Source organism: Mus musculus, chromosome 17 (genome assembly GCF_000001635.26).
Source record: "Mus musculus strain C57BL/6J chromosome 17, GRCm38.p6 C57BL/6J".
NCBI lineage: Eukaryota > Metazoa > Chordata > Mammalia > Rodentia > Muridae > Mus > Mus musculus.
In genome coordinates, this window is record NC_000083.6 from 12,403,351 (window position 1) to 12,422,908 (window position 19,558).

At 47.0% G+C, this 19,558-nt stretch overlaps 2 protein-coding genes across 2 annotated transcripts in view; one reads left to right on the forward strand and one right to left on the reverse strand.

The window, feature by feature from the left end:
- Positions 1-16,034, forward strand: part of Plg (plasminogen) — a 40,776-nt gene extending 24,742 nt beyond the window's left edge. Inside the window, exons 12-19 of the mRNA NM_008877.3 lie at positions 663-811; positions 1,822-1,915; positions 5,640-5,763; positions 7,536-7,613; positions 8,111-8,251; positions 10,828-10,934; positions 15,287-15,432; positions 15,616-16,034. Coding sequence (NP_032903.3) covers positions 663-811; positions 1,822-1,915; positions 5,640-5,763; positions 7,536-7,613; positions 8,111-8,251; positions 10,828-10,934; positions 15,287-15,432; positions 15,616-15,777 — 1,001 coding nt within the window. The 3' untranslated portion in view covers positions 15,778-16,034. The remainder of the gene's footprint in view (positions 1-662; positions 812-1,821; positions 1,916-5,639; positions 5,764-7,535; positions 7,614-8,110; positions 8,252-10,827; positions 10,935-15,286; positions 15,433-15,615) is intronic.
- Positions 16,035-16,621: 587 nt separating this feature from the next.
- Positions 16,622-19,558, reverse strand: part of Slc22a3 (solute carrier family 22 (organic cation transporter), member 3) — an 87,733-nt gene continuing 84,796 nt past the window's right edge. Inside the window, exon 11 of the mRNA NM_011395.2 lies at positions 16,622-18,147. Coding sequence (NP_035525.1) covers positions 18,087-18,147 — 61 coding nt within the window. The 3' untranslated portion in view covers positions 16,622-18,086. The remainder of the gene's footprint in view (positions 18,148-19,558) is intronic.

Sequence of the window (19,558 nt, forward strand, 5' to 3'; positions counted from 1 at the left end):
GCTGTGTAGAAGGAGCCTCAGCTCTATCTTAGGGCAGCCAGGGAGATGGTTGTTGGCAAAAGGTGAGTGGACAGTTTCCCAAGGCGCCTTGTAAGCCCTCCACATGTTGTAACTATTTACGCTGTTGTAACTATTCATGCTATTATTCAGCTGGGTTTTCCTATGTCCTAGTCTGAGTTCTCCTTCGAAAACATCCGGTGAAAGTTGGGATCATTTCCAAGCCTGTAAACATCTCTGGTGAATTCCAGAGCCAGGCAGTGATTCTCGCTCATTGTCAGCACCCTAGCGTTTGAGGGCTAAGTCACTGGTCTGCCACTAGAGAGCAACCTAACACTAACAACAGAACAGTGCCTCTCAACCTGTGGGTCGAGACCCCTTTGGAGGGAGTGGGTCAAACAACCCTTTTAACAGGAGTCATGTACCAATCACACTGCATATAGGTATTTACATTATGACTCATAGCAGTAGCAAAATTACAGTTATGAAGTAGCAATGAAAATAACCATGATTGGGGTCACCACAACATGAAGAACTATATTAAAGAGTTGCAGCATTAGGAAGGTTGAGAACCACTGTATTAGAGCAAGCCAGCGTTGATGCAATTATGCTGTATCATGCTCTGACTACCTGGGGCACATAACCTTCCTCTTCCCTTCCTACAGACTGCATGTATGGGAATGGCAAAGACTATCGGGGCAAAACGGCCGTCACTGCAGCTGGCACCCCCTGCCAGGGATGGGCTGCCCAGGAGCCCCACAGGCACAGCATCTTCACCCCACAGACAAACCCACGGGCAGGTCTGGAAAAGAACGTAAGACACTCTGGTTCGAGTTCTGTTATATGTTTTCCTGACCAACCCTTGAACAGATTTAGTCTGGGGTTACACCAACCTGCCTGGACTGATCTTTGGTGTTGAGGGAAAAGAAAGGGAGGGGAAAACTGAAGTAGGTTGGGGTGGGGAGGGGCCAAAGCTGAGGCCACAGCTGGGTGTCCTACAATTGACTATTCTGACACTGTTTGGGAATAGACTTCTGGCCTCACTATTGTGCAGAGATGCATGCAGAGAAGTGTGGAGAGATGAGAGTCCTGTTCTCTCTGGGAACTCTCCAACACTCCCAGGAATCTCTTGGAATGTTTTTTTTAATTGGAAGCTTTGATATGTTGATATGGTTTTTCATAGTATTGGCCTTTGGTGCAGTGCAACATGCCCTCTTCCTCCTGCCGGGGTCAGGGGATAGGGCTAACATTCTAACACTTTGCCCATAGTTGGCTCTGCTGAGCACCCTCCACCCGGCACTCTGGGCTTCTCTGGAAGCTCGTGGTCACTTAGCTAGAACAAAAGATGCTCTTGTTGCTCAGGGTGCCACAGGCTTTTGTAGCTGCTCCTCAGGAAACAGCACAGGTGTCAGAGTCAGAGGCCTTGGAGCTGAGAGCACACTTGCACTTACTATGCAACAGCATCCGAGAAAACAGAAAACGCTGCTGCCCTTCTGTCTTGACCCATGGAGGGTGCAAGCATTTTAAATCAACAAGGCTTCCTGGGGAACTGGATTACTGAAGCCAACCAATGACAAGATAGCCAGTAATGACCACTGTAATGACCTGATGGCTGGCTCTCCCACATCTGGCCCAGGGAATGGCTTTCTAGTTGGAACTTGCTTTGAGCAGAGACAAGACCATGGACATTCTGCAATAGAGGCTTTATAAGCACCTTAAACTAACTTACCATAAAAACAAGGACAGAAAGCAAGGTCTACCTCTCTACATCTGGTCCCCCTCCGCCCCAGGGGAGCCTCTTCTCAAATGCCTGTCTCCTTTCAGTACTGCCGAAACCCAGATGGGGATGTGAATGGTCCTTGGTGCTATACAACAAACCCCAGAAAACTTTATGACTATTGTGACATCCCCCTGTGTGGTAAGTTTCTCCCTTTTTCCCATAACCACGCCCCCTTCTCTTTCCCTTCTTGCATTTTTTTGTAAGGAAACAATTTTCCAATAAATGGAGTGACTGTCTTCTTCATGAGGACTTACACAAAACAACCAACCACCACAGACAAGCTTTGAGCCTAGGGTTTCTGAGGAGAAAAATGTCTGCCTCTCATCCTGAGCCCTCTTTCATATGGGCATCTTGAGCCTGGCCTGTTACTGTCCTTGCCCCATATCAACTAAACTTAATACCAAATCCTCAAAGTGTAGCCGGGAACTCATGGGCTCCCGGAGGCTTCCCATGACTGTTCCACTGCTGGCTGGAGATGCTTGCAAAACAAGTTCAGAGCCGCTGGGATAGGATGCACTAGCTACTTTGTTGCTGCTGCTGGGTTAGGATGCTACTTTGTTGCTGCTGCTGCTGCTGCTGCTGCTGCTGCTGCTGCAATAAAATGCCCCAGGCCAAAAGCAGCTTAAGGAAGCACTTCCGGCTTACTGTTCCAAGGAACTAGGTATCCAATCACACAGGCAAAGACTGAAGTGGAACGGTAAGAACAGCTGACTGAGGGATCCCATCCAAGGGATCTGTACCCAAAGAAGCAGAGAGGGAAGTGGGGTGAAGTTATAAACTCTCAAAGCCTTGCCCTAGTGATGTACATCCTTCAGCAAGACTTCCCATCTCCAAAGGTTCCATGGCTTACCCAAACAGCTCTACTACATGGGGACCAAGTGTTCACATCCATGAGCCCTTGACGAACACTTCCCATTTAAAGCACCACAGAGATTTTCCTTTTCAGCAGCAGAGAAGGGAGGACACATACATACACACACACACACACACACACACACACACATACACACACACACAGGTAAAGTCTACAAACTAGGATCCTAAAATTTTGTGAAAAAGAATGCAGCTATTTCTGTTAGCCATCTCTCTCCCCCTCCACCCCAGATTTCCTATTCACTAGCCACCTAACTTAGAGATAACATGTCTGGTTCCTTCATGGGGGATTTGAGACTCTTTTGGGAGGAAGGAGCTTGAATCTAGGGAAGGAAGGTTGACAGTGGTTTTTGATATTGGGATATCAAGTCAACAGCTGTATCAGCAAAGTGAGGCTGCTTCTGCTCCATGCTCATCAACTCTGTAGTCAGACCGTGTCCCTTTGGATTTTCTCTCATTGAGCGCATCTCGGGAGGGGATGCTGGGGACTGGAGGGAGGGGCTTAACTTGCAAAGCTCTTACGGGGCAGTTGTGTCCCCAGTATTTTGGGGACAGGGGTTAGGAGCATGTTAGGTGGCTCTTGGGCAGAGCAGGGGGTAGGAGGAGAGGGAAAGGACAGGCAGATTCCTATCTGCCTATTTTACTGTAAGATAACACAGAGGCTGCCAGAGTTAGAGAAAGGAAGAGTGACCTTTTTTCTCTGGGGGGTGCTTTTTTATATTTGGAAGAAACTGTCTTGGTGGCCTCTATACCTGAAAGAGGTGGCTTCTATACTTGAATCTGGCCCCTGAGACACTAGGGTCTCAGTGTCTCCTTCCAATCTCCACACTCAGTTTCTATCCCTTGCCCCGCCCCACCCCATTGTCTTTGTCTGCCTTGCACAGGCTGCCCCTAAATGGTGCCTGGCCTAGCATTCAGGCCTTGGGCCCTTGTCCCAGCTTCAGAGGGCTCTGATCCTCTCTGCAGCAGCAGTGGATAGCAGAGGGTCTGATCCTCTCTGTGTGAGTCAAGCCTCGGTATCCAACAGTCATATCCCATGGCACCAAGCCTCAGCTGTTCTCCATGATTCCTCCATGCCTTCAAAGGCAGTACCACACAGGAGATGCTTAAACACAGTTTGCCAAGTTCCACTGCCAGCTTCTCGTGCATCTTTGCCCCACTCCCACCCCAAATAGCTCCTGTATGCTGACCCTACGGAAACGAGTTTCCAGAGGATTCCGCATAGGTGATGCTGGCCTCTTGTTTATTGCAGCTGATTTTTCAGTCCTGGCTGACCAGCACTGATTATCCTAGCAAAGCAAAGGTTTCACCTTACAGATTCCTAATTCAAAACACCACATACGTAGGGCTAGTAGTGTCTTTGAGAGACCCTCAAACTTCCATTGGAAATATCACAAGCCAGGCCTTCATTTTTCCCAACATTCTTGTCTTCAGAGCTCCCACATAATAGCTCCTAATGTCCTGAGCACCTAATGGCTTTTCCCACACAGATCTCCAAAATCCTTCCACGACCCTCCCCAAAACAACACAGGCAGGTCTGTCACAGTGATAGCCTACTTAGTGGTACCAGCAGACATTCTGGTTAGTGTCTGTGTTGCCATGGTAAAACGCCACGACCCAGAGCAATCAGGAGAAGAAAAAGGGTTGTTTGGCTTAGCCAGGCAGGAGCTCAAGAGTGGAACCTGGAGGCGGGCAGAGACTATGGAGGAATGCTGTTACCAGCTTGCTCCTGTCAACTGGATCAGCCTGCCTTCTTATACCATTCAAGACCACCAGCCCAGGGAATGGCACCACCTAGAGTGGGCTAAGCCATACTACAGCAATCACTAGTCAAGAAAATTCCCCCAGAGACTTGGCCAAAGGCTTATCTGATGGAGGCAACTCCTCAGCTGAGGTTCCCTCTTCTCAGGTGAATGTACTCTCTGTCAAGATGACAAACACTAACCAGCATGTGCGTGTGCATGCAGCAAGAGGCACTGAGCTGAGATTTAGAGAGGACCATCCCATCACAACACTCAGCTCTCTTTGAAAAAACGCTCCTTGCATGATTTATCAGGCTACTCCAGAGTGTGGACCCTGGTTGACTAAGCTGGGATGCCATGGGCGATGTTTCCGGTTACCTTTCTGCAGATGTTGCGGCTGCAGGCCACAAGGAAGCATTTATTAATATCCCCTGAATCTGTTAGTGGGAATTACCAAAGATGGGATGCAGACCCTGCTCTCCAGTACGGTGGCAGGCTAGTTGATGAGAGGGAACACACACAGGAGGTAAATGGAGAGGAGGCCGGTGGGGCAAGTGGATTGATCGTTAGTGGTTGATTATAGTGTTTGGGGTGGTATGCAGGGCAGGGCAGGGCAGGGCAAGTCAGGTCTGTGCTGAAACCAGCAAAGAGAAGGGTGAAGGATAGTTGCACTTGCTGTCTACATAGACAAACACAAACAGACACACAACCTTCACAGACTCACAAGAAAAAAAAAATACCATATTGTCTTCCAAGGGGATATGAGCTATGGCCTTCAGGAGACCTTCCACAGTTCAGGAATTTTGACATTGCTGCATAGTGCTGTCATCTACAGATGTGTTGGGCCACATTCATAGCTGTCCTGAGATTCTTGCGGGCTGCAGGCTCACCATGTCACACAGATGGTGTTGACAAGCAAGGCCTGGTGTCCCAAGTATATTATATCCAGACTGAGCAACAGTTACAAAGAACCGCATTTGACCGTCAAAGTCTGCCAAGAAAGGCTCTGATTTTAATTTGATGCAACACCAATTTAGTTAAATGATTAGAGTTTATAGCCCCTTCTGAGGATAGGGTTCTGTGCTGTCTGCCGCCACTTTTGAAATCCAGAGGAATGGTTCCAAAGGTTGCCTGTGACCCTGAGATGTGACAAATTCAGCTCTTGGCCATTGGCCGTGAATTTATCAGGATGGTATGACAGAACCAGGACATCTGATGCAGGGTGACCTCCTCCCATGTCTTCACAGCATCAGCATCATCCTTTGAGTGCGGGAAACCTCAGGTGGAACCGAAGAAATGCCCTGGGAGGGTGGTGGGTGGCTGCGTGGCCAACCCTCACTCCTGGCCCTGGCAAATCAGCCTTAGAACAAGGTAAGGATTTGCAGAAACATTTCCTACCTGTCTGTGTGAGCTTTGCAGAGCCTTTATTCTGAGCCTATGCCACTGAGCTTCAGTGCCCGCTCTCCTGTTCTGCTAATATAAGGAGTATATACAGTTACATAAAGTTCTGAAAGATGTCTTCTTAGGTTCTCTACTTTGAACATGACCAAAAATAGTATTTAAGGAAAACCAAAACAAATCCGGGATGCTGTCATTAAATTCTGTAAATATAACGAACCATGTGACTTGATGACATCCCCAGGAAACATGGTACTTTAGGGGTTCGTACACTCCATGGCTGTTGTAAAATGAAAGAAACATTTTCACAAATGAGATGCTGTGCAGCTTGGGGCTCACAGAGGAGCTGGCCTGTCAAAGATGCAGGTGTCTGAGAATCCTGTGTGCCTTTTTTGGGGGGAGGGGTGACCCCTTGAGTTTAATGCAGAGGCTGCTTGTGCAATTCTCAAACCCACGAGCAAGCCAGCTTGTGACTGCCCTAGTTTAAGAGATGCATCCGAGCCTGTGGAAGCGGGGCCACAAGCGTCGTTAGAACACATCTGCAATCCTTAATTCCCTTTTCCTGGGCTTGACTCATAAAGTGCGGTGTGGAGCAGGCTCATCGAATGTCAGCTTGCCTGGCTCATTTCCATAGCACTGGGCCTGCTCCATTGCTGTCACCGTGCCCTCTGTGAGCTTGCAGAAACCCACTAACAGTTGTGGACATGGATGGCTGAACCGTCTCTGTTACTGAGTTGTTTTTTAAGATTTATTTTTCTTTTATTTATGAGTGCTTGTCTGCATGTACAAATGTGCACCATGTGTGTGCCTGGTGCCCCTGGAGACCAGATCCCTTGGAACTGGATCTACATGGTTGTGAGCCATCACGTATGAGCTGGGAACCGAACTTGGATCCTCTAGAAGAGCAGTCAGTGTTTTTTTTTTCCCAAAGATTTATTTCTTTATTTCATGTATGTGACTACACTGTTGCTGTCTTCAGGCAGACACACCAAAAGAGGGCATTGGATCCCATTACAGATGGCTCTGAGCCACCATGTGGTTGCTGGGAATTGAACTCAGGACCTCTAGAAGAGCAGTCGTGCTTTTAACCACTTAGCTATCTCTCCAGCCACAGAATTTTTTTTTTCTTGACTTAACTACTTAATAACTCCTTGCTGTAGGCTCTTTACCTGCCAAATAGAATTTGTTTCCTTCTGAAATTGAACAGTGGTTTATTTTCTGACTGTCTCCCCCCCACCCCGCTTTTTCCCTGACCTGATCCTACACACTAAGTTATTTGCATTTCTTTTCTGACCATTACACCCTGGTTGGGAGTTGGTGACCTCATTAACCCACATTACTGCTACTGGGGTCACATTTGACAAAGGATAATTCATGAAGACCGTTTGCAAAGCCCTAGCCAATAAGGAATAAAGGCAGCCTCAAGGGTAGGTTTGGACTGGTGGTTTATGTTGGGGTCCAGGGCTAACGGGACAAAGTGCGGATACAGGACTTCATGTTGGAGTCACTGCCTCTGCTCCATTAGGACAGGTGGCATCCAAGACTCTCCCAGATATCTTAAGATTGGTCTGGATGGATGGTACTGTGTCTCTACCATCCTGCACGCAGGCTGGCTGGCAGGCCTTTCTGCTGGGAACAGAAACAGTAAGGAAAAGAGCGAATGAACGTGCCTTTCTGATTTTCTGTGCAACCGAATGGGACAAAACCTCTGGCCTAAATGAAAGTTCTTGTTTTCTGTCCCCCAGATTTACCGGACAGCACTTCTGTGGCGGTACTTTAATAGCCCCAGAGTGGGTTCTGACTGCTGCCCACTGTTTGGAGAAGTACGTTCCATGGGTAACTGGCATGAGGTCTCCTTCTAAAGACCGACCTCCCTTCTCCTCCCCCTTCCCCCTCCCTCTTCCTCCCCTCCTCCTCTCTTTCCTCTTCCTCCCCTGCCCCCCTTCACCCTTCCTTCCTCCCCCTCCTCCCCTTCTCTTCACCCTCCTCCCCTTCTACTCTCTCTGTCTGCCTTCCATGGTAGTGACATCAGGGACCCAGAAGAGCCACTGGGACAACTGGGCAAGAAAGCAACAGTGCTAGAGAAAATCTGAAGCCACAGAATAGGGTCTGGGCCTGGGGAAACAGATCTGCTCAATGGCAGGCATTGGTTCTCTCAAGGTCAAGGACATTCCAGGGGCAGACAAATCTAGGATTTTGTCTCTTGCCGCACCTGTTTTGATGCTGATGTGTTGGGTGACCGTGTGATGTGCACGGCACTGGAAGGCACCAGGGAAGGGTTTGGACTATGTTTCACTCCTGATGTCACCATCCTTTCTAGATCTTCAAGACCTGAATTCTACAAGGTTATCCTGGGTGCGCACGAAGAATATATCCGTGGGTTGGATGTTCAGGAAATATCAGTAGCCAAACTGATCTTGGAGCCCAACAACCGTGACATTGCCCTGCTGAAACTAAGCCGGTATGGGTGCCCCTGGGTTTGAATCCCAAGCTGAGTAAAGACAGTGGCTTCATGGCAGGGTTTTTCGACCCACCACCATGGGGCAGAGCTGTCTAGTATGCAAAAGTATGGGAAATTAGGAAAAAATGGGGGTAAACTTAATCAAAAAACCAGGATTCAGTCCAGTTCTGCATACCCCAGGCATATTCCTTTAAAAGGAGTCCAGATTCAGTTTCCCCATATAGAGAAAGAATTAAAATATAAGGTGCAGAAACACCTCCGTGTCTCCATTACCTAATGCCCACCAGCTAATAATTTGCATCCACTTCATGCTGACAAAGCTCCTCCCTCAGTGACTCCAGGCTGACAAAGCTAATCTAAGTTACTCCAGGCTGACAAAGCTAATCCATCAGTTACTCCAGGCTGACAAAGCTTCTCTTAATATAATGAAAGAATCAAATGAGATTGTTTGATTACATCAAAGCACTTTTAAAACCTATAAACATGTGCTCAGCATGGTGGCACATGCCTTTGATCCCAGCACTTGGGGGATAGAAGCAGGTGGATCTCTGTGAGGTTGAGGCTAGCCTGGACTACATAGTAAGTTCCAGGAAAGCCAGGGCTATATAGAGAGACCTTAGCTCAAAAAACGAAAGCCCCAAACCAAAACAACAACAAGAGTCAGATCCCACAAGTATAGGGCTAGAGACCAGCAGTTAAGAGAGCCTGCTGCTTTTCCAGATGACTAGAGCTTGGCTCCCAGAATCTGTATTAAATGGTTCACCGCTACCTGGACTTTCAGCTCAAAGTGATCTAACACCCTCTTCCGGCCTCTGTTGGCACACACACAAAAAAGCAAAAACCAAGCAGACAAACCCAGGTAAGGAAGAGAACAGAACGAGACAAGAAACAATTCACAAACACAAACGCAAGTCTCATTTCCATTGTTCTTCTTTCTGTCCTTATTTTCCCTGCTGAGATGTATTTTTTAAAGCTAGACATTGGGTAATTAGGCTTGTTCCATGGAATTAGGAATGTTTGGAAGCAGGTCCACCCCCGTGGACACAGCTCACAAACGGTCAGCTATTTTGAGAAATAACACTTTTGGGACAGGCAACAGGCACGCAGTGCACATTAGCTGTGCCTGATGGCTTCCAGATGACAGGGAGATGATTCTGGCAGAAACAAGGACTGGTCCAGTCAGCGCAGGCTGCTGGAGGGAGTTCTCTGGTCTCAAACACTGGGCCATGGTTCTGGGCTGTAAACAGAGAGGCGATGTCTTGGGACATTTTGATGTATTAGAAAGCTAGAAGGAGGGACAGGAAGTTACTCTATAAATCAGCTGATGTCCCTCATGTCCCCAGAGCCTTCCCTTGCATCCCAGTAAATGAATGAATACAAGACCTGCCTGAGTGGTTCCCTTGGATTCACTAGGGTGATCCAGGGCTTGAACAGGTCATTCAGCAAATAGGAGGACCTTGCTCTCTGACAGCCTGACGTTTTCTGGCTTTGATTGTATCATAGCCGCACCCCACAGACCGAAGAGCAAAGGTCTTGGTGTCCTGTAAAGGACCCTATGCATGACATTCCTGTGAGAAGCTGGGTCTGTTTTGGTCATTCTGGGAAATCATGTCTGCTGCAAAGCTGGAGACAGTGTGGGTCCTGGATGAAAACAGGGCGTTCCTCATTTCCAGTCTTTTTTTTTTTTTTTTAATCTCTTGAATGCACTAAGGCTTTGGGTCTGAAAAAAAAAAATCAAAGTTAGAATACGTGTGAATCCATGGAACTTTATAACTCTATTTAGGTGCAGGTTCTTTGAAAACAGAGCTGTTTCACTTCTGTGAAGAGCTCACTTCCAAATCACTTTCTCTTGGTGAACACCACTTGTCCAGATTCTTGTAAGCAGTTCAGCATTTAACAGGCGAGAAGATCTGGGACGCAGAAAGGTAGAATAAATAGCCTCGGCCAAACACCTTTTGATCTTAGTGTAGCTGGATAGCATCTGGATGGTCCATCCACAGAAAGGCACCCTCTTACATTGAATAGCAAGTCACAAACCACAGGACAGGGCTCAGTTGGTAAAGCACTTGCCGCACGAGCGTGGAGACCCAAGCTCAAATCCCCAGTGTTATGTCAAACGCTTGGCATGAAGATATGCACCTGTAACCCCAACACTGGGGCCCAGGGGGAGACACAGGAGGACTCCTAGAGCTAGTCTCGCTGACTCAGTGAACTCCAGGTTCTGTGACAGACCCTGTCTCCAAAACTGAGGGGATGAACAATTGAGGAAGACACCTGAAACTGATCTCTGGACTTTCTATGCATATGCACAAGTGTGCATTTGGTTCCTGCATGGACACATGCGAACAAACATACATCCCCTCCCATACAATGGATTCTTTAGCTTGTAGGACATTGTAGAGTACTGTGAGAATGAAGGGTTTTCTATACTGTTCTATGTCAGTGAAGTAAAGAGATACCAGCCTGAGGAATGCTGGGACACAGAGGAGGGTACACTCGGCTGTGGGTGATCTGCAGGTGAAGGGTGGGGGTCTCCTGCAGAGCAGTTGACGCAACATTTGATATACTCCTTTCAGCCCAGCCACCATCACGGATAAAGTCATTCCAGCTTGTCTGCCATCTCCAAATTACATGGTTGCTGACCGGACAATATGTTACATCACCGGCTGGGGAGAGACTCAAGGTGAGACAAACTGGCCTTGACTACAGACTGTACGGCAAAAGGAACCGTTCAGAGTGAGTTGTAGCAAGTCCTGCCTGTGAATGTGGCCCAGCCCCTTTCTAGATTTGTCTGGGCACTTGCTACATCTCCATGATCGGTCACCAAGACTTGAGGAGGATGCCAGGGAGTGTCCCTTAGACTCTTCTGGCCCACTGTTGCCTTTTGCCCAGGGGAGAGGGCTTCGGCACAATCCACAGATTAGCCTCGACTTAATCATGTGACTTTACTATTTTACGTTCTCAAAAACAGAATCACAACATAAACTGTAGCTAAACCAGTCTTTCCAAATACTCATTATAGTTAATATGTGTGAGAGGCCATTAGTATGGGATAAGCTGACAACTGGGAGGGGGAGAGAGGCCCCAGGTGTCCTGGTACAGCTGACGGGGCAGGAAGAGAGCTCTGTGCGGGCTTCCCCATCACAATCTGTATTTACTTTGGGGACTCTCTTTCAAAGAACGATTTTGTGGAACACACACACACACACACACACACACACACACACACACACACACAATGGCTAGGCTTGATCATTCCAAACTTGGCTTCTCCCATTTCCCTGATTTCCTGTCTCCTTTTCCCACACTTCTGATTCTGCAGCATTGAGGTCCTGGAACAGGAACTTTGGAACCTTGGAAACTGATGTTTTACCCATGGAAGTGCTAGGTCGTCCTTAAGTGGTTTGCATTTAAAGAAAAAAACCTGTGTGCTACAAACTCATGGGAGTTAGATGTTGTTCCTATGTGCAGACGAGGAGCCTGATGTTCAGAGACGGGGGAGGGGTGGGGGGAGGGGTGCGGGTGTGTGTGTGTGTGGAGGAAGGTACAGCAGGAAAAGCAGAGGCTGGCTGCAGAGACCTGGGGAGGAGCCCCGCTTCCCGCTCACCAGCTGTGGACAGTTAGGGAGATCTCCCTAGTGGTCTCCTAGGCTGGAGGCCTGCTGTAGGGCTGTGGTGGGAGAAGCAATGAGAGAAAACCCAACTCCAATTGATTTAAGCAGAAGGAGAGAAATTTCTAGTGATCAAGAAAGTCAGACCTCTCTAGTGCTGGCCTGGGACCTCGGGCTCTATCCAGCCACCATCTGGGAGTCATTCAGGTCACACGAGGATCGTGGCTACAGATGTTGGGTTACTTTTGGCTCTCTCAATGGGAATAAAGGGTGTCACTTTTCCCACAGTGGGAACAATAACCTGCCTAGGCTGGGAAAGCTCAGACTCTGGTCCTGAGCCACGTTTTTCTGAACCAGTTCCGCCTGGCTCAGACCTTTGCTACATGATCTGCTCTGTAGTTGGGGGCAAGGCCCACGCACGCCCGTACACAACAAGAGCTGATCCCTCAGCCGCCCTTGGAATGTTGAGTGAAAGGCTTCTAAGCCCCGCCTCCCCACCCCCAAAATCAACTTTGTGATTGATCTTCATTGTCAACTGGACAACTAGGAGACATAGCTCTGGACATACCATGGGCATTTTGGGGGTGGGGGGGATGGTAAGAGGGGGAGGTAGCCCATTGAGCACCAGAACCCCCTTTCTCTGTTCCCCGTATCCATAAAGACCTGAGTAAACATACTTCTGTTACAGTTGCAAACTGCAGCTGCTGCTGCTGAGCCCAGCTTTTTCCAGAGTTTTGTAGCATGCCTTTGCTTTGCTAGCACAGAGCAGCCCAGAAATCACGGACAGTCCCTTCCCCAGACGCTGTGGCTAGACTTGTCTCTATCACCAACATCAACATCACCAACATCCCCATCATTCACAGTCACCCTTATCACCATCATCGTCATCATCATTTCCACCTCACCATTACTAGATGGCAATAACGACATCTAGTCAATCAGCGATTTTAGCTTCCTAGGTAAATCTCTCTTCACTTCACGCCTCAGGCTTTCTCAGATTTTCAAACTCCAATGGCTAGCTGGTGTTGAGGCTGAGGATTCTTCTAGATTGGTTTTTGCTGTCCTCCTGGATTTTCAGGGGGCCTGACTACTGCTAGACTTAGCCTGGTGCCCCCCCACCCCCCCCCAGTAGGGCTTTTGCCCCTAGGTCATTTACTAGTACCCTTCAGGCCTCCAGAGATGCCTTCTCTCCTTTGGCCACCAGATGGCAGCATATCTTCACAGACCACAACGTCCTGTAAACCACCCAGAGGTGGTTTCCTCAGGGCTCAGAACAATTTCAGCCTAATATGTATCTCCACTCCTGGACTTAGTTCGAGCAATGCCCACCATCCCTTCTGGTCCCATGACCTTAAGACATGTCTCTTCCAGCTCCTATAATCACCAGACAGATTACACATTTTTCTGAACCTAAGACAAGTCTAGTCCAAGTGTCAGGGGAAGGCACTGTCCTTTATTTCTTGGCTGCTCTGTGCTAGCAAAGCAAAAGCGTGTTACAAAACTCTGGAGAAAGCTGGGCTTGCAAACTGGAAAGCTGGGTTCTCGTCAAGCTCGCTAAGTCCTGGGTGGATCCCTCTGCACAACAGCCCTTCCTCTGGCATTGCTGCAAGTGTTCTGGCTCAGTCTGGCGTCTGGCACACAAAAGCAGCAGGGTTTTTTTGTTTGTTTGTTTGTTTCTGTTTTGTTTGTTTGTTTTTGTTTTTTAATATATAAAGAAGAGATACAACTCATAAATCGAGTAAGGGATTAAATGTTCCCTTTCTCTCATTGCTGGAGAAATATAGATTAGAAAAATGAATCAAAACAATTTACACCTATTACATTAGCTAGTTAAAAATTATTAATATTTTAATAATAGTTCAACGTGGACACTCGTGAGGGTGTTATGGACTGATGTTTTCTGGTGTGTTTTCTGGCCATACCTATCTCGAAAATATCCTGAATATAAACATGTATATGTTGTTTCTGAGAACTTAGACTTAAGAAAATATCATGGGCTGAAAATAGATGGCAGAGGTAGAGGTGTGGAGCCTTTGTGAACAGGGAGTGGGGGCGGGAAGGGCCCACAGCTCCAAGTTCCAGGTAAACACTGTCCACACTAAGCCTTGGTTTCCTTAATTGCCTATCAGGAATCATAGAAGTTGCTACTTTCTGGAACTGGTGCAAGAAGTAAATGAATTAATTAGATGAATTAAATGAAATTGTACTATGTTACCAGCTTGTTCCTTGAACAGTTAATGATTAGTCAAAGATATGGCTTTGGGGAGGCCATTAGTATCCACACATAAAAGGGACAGTCTGAAATGCCTGCCGTCCGTTTACAGTGTGGAGCGACCATCGTTGTCTTTCTAAACCATTTCCCTAATGGCAAGAGAAAACCCCACGACCACTAGATAATCATTCTCCACTCAGCTATCAGGGAGATTGTGGCATTATTAAAATGTCCCAAGGTCTGGGGAGATGGCCCAGTTGGTAAAGCTTTTGCCTTATATGCATAAAGACTTGGTTTGGATCCCCAGAACTGTAAATACGGACCTGGTGGTGTATACTTGTAATACCAGTTCCAGGGAGGTGGAAGCATGTGGATCCTTAGGGCTCACACATCATCTCAAGGAGTGGTGCCCAACACACACACACACACACACACACACACACACACACACACACACACACATTGTTCTTATGGTAAATTGCTTACCTTGCAAATGGGGCTTGCCAAATTGGAAAATAGGCTTTTCCATTGAAAATATGGAGAAGTCTCAGCTGTGTCCATGTGGAAAACAGCATTGGATCCCCAGAACCCATGTACGGTAAAACGATCTGGACATGGTAGCCCCATTGTAATCCCAGTGCTGGGGAGGTGGAGACAAGGGCAGTCCCTAGGGCTTGATGGACAGTCAGCCTAGCCTATGTGGTAAGATCTAAGTCAGAGAGAGTCCTTGTCTCAAAAGGAAGGTGGGCAGTGCCTGAGGAATGAATGACACCTGAGGTTGGTCTCTGCCCGCCCTACCCCCATCCCCCTTTATGCTATAATGAGCAGGTGGGGGAGGGATTTAAAATGGAGCAGTATTATATAGGTGTAAATAAAGTATAGAAAGCCTGAAAAAGAACACATTACAATAGTAGCAACTGAGCTTTTAAAGCCCCCTCTCTTCAAATGTATTTGTCTTTTGTTTTAAACTGGAAATAATATGTGGACAAATAGCAAAGCTGCAAATGCCATGGAGAAGCCGGAATGCTGCAGCAGGTTTTGGGAACCCTGTTTAACATGGTGTGTAACGCTCACAACTTGAAGGGCTCATAGGTGTTAACAGTGTCTCCCTGTGCCACACAACCACACAAATGAGAGATCTATACCTGCTGCTGTGTCATTCTGGAAGCTTCCTGGGCACCCTGTTTAATTGCATCTCTACTGATCATCACAGGGACTTTCGGTGCCGGTCGTCTCAAGGAGGCTCAGCTGCCTGTGATTGAGAACAAGGTGTGCAACCGCGTCGAGTATCTGAACAACAGAGTCAAATCCACGGAGCTCTGTGCCGGGCAACTGGCTGGTGGCGTCGACAGCTGCCAGGTAAGAGAAGAGACCGAGATGGTCTTGGGTTGACACGTCTCTGCCCCTTGGACTTTCAGTCTGAGAGGATTTGACAACTCATGGCCTGCGGAGGAATCCCACAGAGAGACAACACAAAGATAGCCTCCCATAATATACCGGTGTAGCTCACTTCTCATATGGACTCTTCCCTCCCTCATCTAGGGCGACAGTGGAGGACCTCTGGTTTGCTTCGAGAAGGACAAGTACATTTTACAAGGAGTCACTTCTTGGGGTCTTGGCTGTGCTCGCCCCAATAAGCCTGGTGTCTACGTTCGTGTCTCACGGTTTGTTGATTGGATTGAAAGGGAGATGAGGAATAACTGACTAGGTGGAAGGCCGAGCAAAACCTCTGCTTACTAAAGCTTACTGAATATGGGGAGAGGGCTTAGGGTGTTTGGAAAAACTGACAGTAATCAAACTGGGACACTACACTGAACCACAGCTTCCTGTCGCCCCTCAGCCCCTCCCCTTTTTTTGTATTATTGTGGGTAAAATTTTCCTGTCTGTGGACTTCTGGATTTTGTGACAATAGACCATCACTGCTGTGACCTTTGTTGAAAATAAACTCGATACTTACTTTGATCTGAGTTGGTTTTTTGGGGAAGGGAAGTCTTCAATATTTTCATATTCTCTGTTTACCCTAACAATTTAAAAGCAACCGACTGAAAGTGATTCAGTTTGTTTTCCCAAGGGCCAGCTTCACGAAGGACTAAACAGACAATAGGGTCACCGAGAGGAGAACTGAAAGTCTTGGCGAGTCCCTCGTACATTGACCTCATCAGCTAACGACAGCCTGACATACGTCTTCAACGTCTTCCTTTCTGACACTGAGAATATTGGAAGCTGCCGCATGTACGGGGAGTCAGGGGACTGAGTTCTATTCTGGTACTGACGACTGGGCTTCAGCCCAGATCCCAGGATGTGTAGCTGAGTCGTGGCATAGGCTAGGTGAGGGAAACCTAATATAAGACCAGCCGAGAGTCTGAACGGTATTGTAGGTCACATCCGAGTCCACGAACAGGGAGTGCTGGGAGCCCATAAAGGAGCAACAAGCCACCATCGAAGTGATGTTATTTCCCAGTTTGGAGACAGTAAGCAACACACACATGTTATGTGGGATAGTGTTTGACAGTGGCACATGTTCAGAGGGAGGAGAAAGGATAGATATTTTTAAAAACAGTTTAAAAATCGTTTATTGTTATGAAACAGAACTACCAACTTGAAATGCAATCCAAAGGCAGCAGGGTGGACAAGAGCCGTGCTACAGCCACGAAACACGCAGGCAGCCGGGCCACAAACGCCTGTGTACACAGTGGGTGTGGCAATGAATACCCCAAAGGCTGTTGGGGAACTGAGCATCACACTCCGTTCTCCTGTGCTTTATGATTAAACATCTGTCTAACAGTCACACACATCTTCTCCAGTGTTGCAAACATAGTATGCTCTCCACAAGTGAAATAGTTCCTCCCCCCACCCCCCCACACACATTGGCAAGGTTTCTCTTTGATGCTAATTTTGCCTGTCCACACTGAGTTTGAAGTTTAAGACACAGTCAGCCTAACATACATACCGAGTTTGAAAATAAACCAAGAACTGCACACCATATAGAATACTGTGTTTACATTTGAGTCTCTGCTCCAGAAGGCTTGATTAAAAAAAAAAAAAAGAAAGAAAGAAAAAGTCCAGTTCCTCATTAGTATCTCCTCCAACACTTACAAGTCAAATTGGCTGCTAATTCTTTTAAGTTTGAATACAATTGACTTTTATCATTAAGTGGCAACAAATGTATTTGGTTTTGTTTTTTGTTTTGTTTTTCCTCCCAAGACAAGTCAAAAATGCGAAGATGGAATGAAAAAAGTCTGTGCTTTGGACTCTCAGTCACAGGCACCCCTGGAACGGAATTCACAAATATGACATAATTATCCCTTTACTTTTTAAATTCTAAGACCTGGGAAATCCAAATCCGTGCTTTGTTTTCTTCCTCAATAAAGAGCCTGTGATTACAGTGGTCCTCTGAAGGAGGTGGTGAAATATCTGGGGCCTGGGGACTGCAGCATGACTTCACAATACCACAGCCAGGTCCTCTGTTGTGTTGCATTTAAGGAGCTGTGCCTAACCTGGGATCTGGGACCTCAGCACCTGCAGGAGACAGGAGGGGAGCAGCGCCGGACATGTCGGCCCTGCGAAGGCTTGTATTCGGAGCTCAAGGGAAGAAATAGCAGTTCTCAGACTCTTCAGAACACTCTTCACTGCGGTGTGTTGATCAGATCAGCTGAGCGCACTTCTGGACACGTGCCAGGCCTTGGTTTGTTCATCCTGCTTCCTGGATGGTACTGTCTTGTCCTGAGAACTGGAGAACTGGTTGGGGCCTTTTCATCTCTCCTTACCTAATGGGTGAGAGACTTGCTGAATGAGAACCTAGCCAGAATCCGGGTACCTACTGGGTCTTCATGAAACAGGTCCAAGATTATGTGTTCCCCGAAGCTTGGGCAGCATGATAAATCTTCATCTTATACCTTATAAAATACTCCGAAATCTTTACGGTTCCTTGGAAGGGCGCCACCTAGAGGAGGCGAAGCACACTGCACAGGCATATTCCAGTCTTCTCTGGTCCTCCAGGCAACACAGGGGCCTCAGACATCAGAAGTAGAAACCTGGGTTTTCTTTTTTCTGCCACACTGATGCAACTGTGAACTGATGAGACAAAGGCAAACAGGGAAAGGTCTCGTGAAAGATCATACAATGACTTAAGGTCACAGCGGTTCACAACCTATGCATCATGACCCCTTGGGTGGGGGGGCTTGACAGACCCTTTCACAGGGATCACCTAAGAGCAACTGCATATCAGTTTCAATTCAAAATGGTAGCCAAATTACAGTTATGACGTTGCAACGAAATACTTTTGTGGTTGGGGGTCACTACATCATGAAGAACTGTATTTAAAGGGTTGCAGCATCAGGAAGGTTAAGAACCACTAGGCAGACATAAGCAGGATGTCTCACAGGGAAGAACGCAGAGCACAGAGAGCAGGATGCCCCACAGGGAAGAATGCAGAGCACAGAGAGCAGGGTGCCCCACAGGGAAGAATGCAGAGCACAGACAGCAGGATGCCTCACAGGCTAAGAATGAAGAGCACATAGTTCCTTCTTACTGTTGACCCATAACCCTGGCCTAAGTGAGGCACACATAAGCCCAGCAGTTATATGCTGTAAAGCCTTTATGATTTCCCAGTGAGGATAAAAACATTTCTATTTCACAAAATTGTTCTGAGTATCAAATGAAAGAGCATATGTTAAAACCATGAAGCACATAGATATTTTAAAATATCAATGCCTATGTTCTTCCCCCCAAAAGGGGGGAAAAAACCCTCTGAGATGACCACAATTTAGTCTTTTAAAAATACATGTTTTGGGATGGAGAGATGGCTCAGCGGTTAAGAGCACCATTTGCTCTTGCAGAGGTCCTGAGTTCAATTCCCAGCAACCACATGGTGGCTCACAACCATCTGTAGTGGGATTTGGTGCCCTCTTCTGGTGGAGGACAATTACAGTGCACCCATAAATACAATAAACAAATCTTTAAAAAAATTCATGTTTGATAACTTTTAAAATTTAGATGTCTACCCTTAGTTTCTGCTTCACTAAGATTAGCTACTTGCCTTTAATATATTTTACTTTAATATAGCACTATATTATTTTTAATTATGCAAATAACATCATCTAATTGAGACCAATCAAACACTACAGAATTACATTACAGAAAGAGACTGGCCTTCCCATCCATGCCCTTCCCTCCCATAGCCTTCTCCACGGGGGTGGGGGTGGGGAGGGGACTAGTGGTTACTTATTTTTAAAGTAATATGATCATTTTAAAAAAGATTTATTTATTCATTTAATGAATATGAGTATACTCTAGCTGTCTTCAGACACACCAGAAGAGGGCATTGGGTCCCATTACAGATGGTGGTGAGCCACTGTGTGGTTGCTGGGATTTGAACTCAGGACCTCTGCAAGAGCCATTTCTCTAGCCCCCAATTTGATCATTTTTAAAAATCATTCCACATTCTTGTTTCTATCTTTCTATTGAGATAGATTTCAGAGGAAAT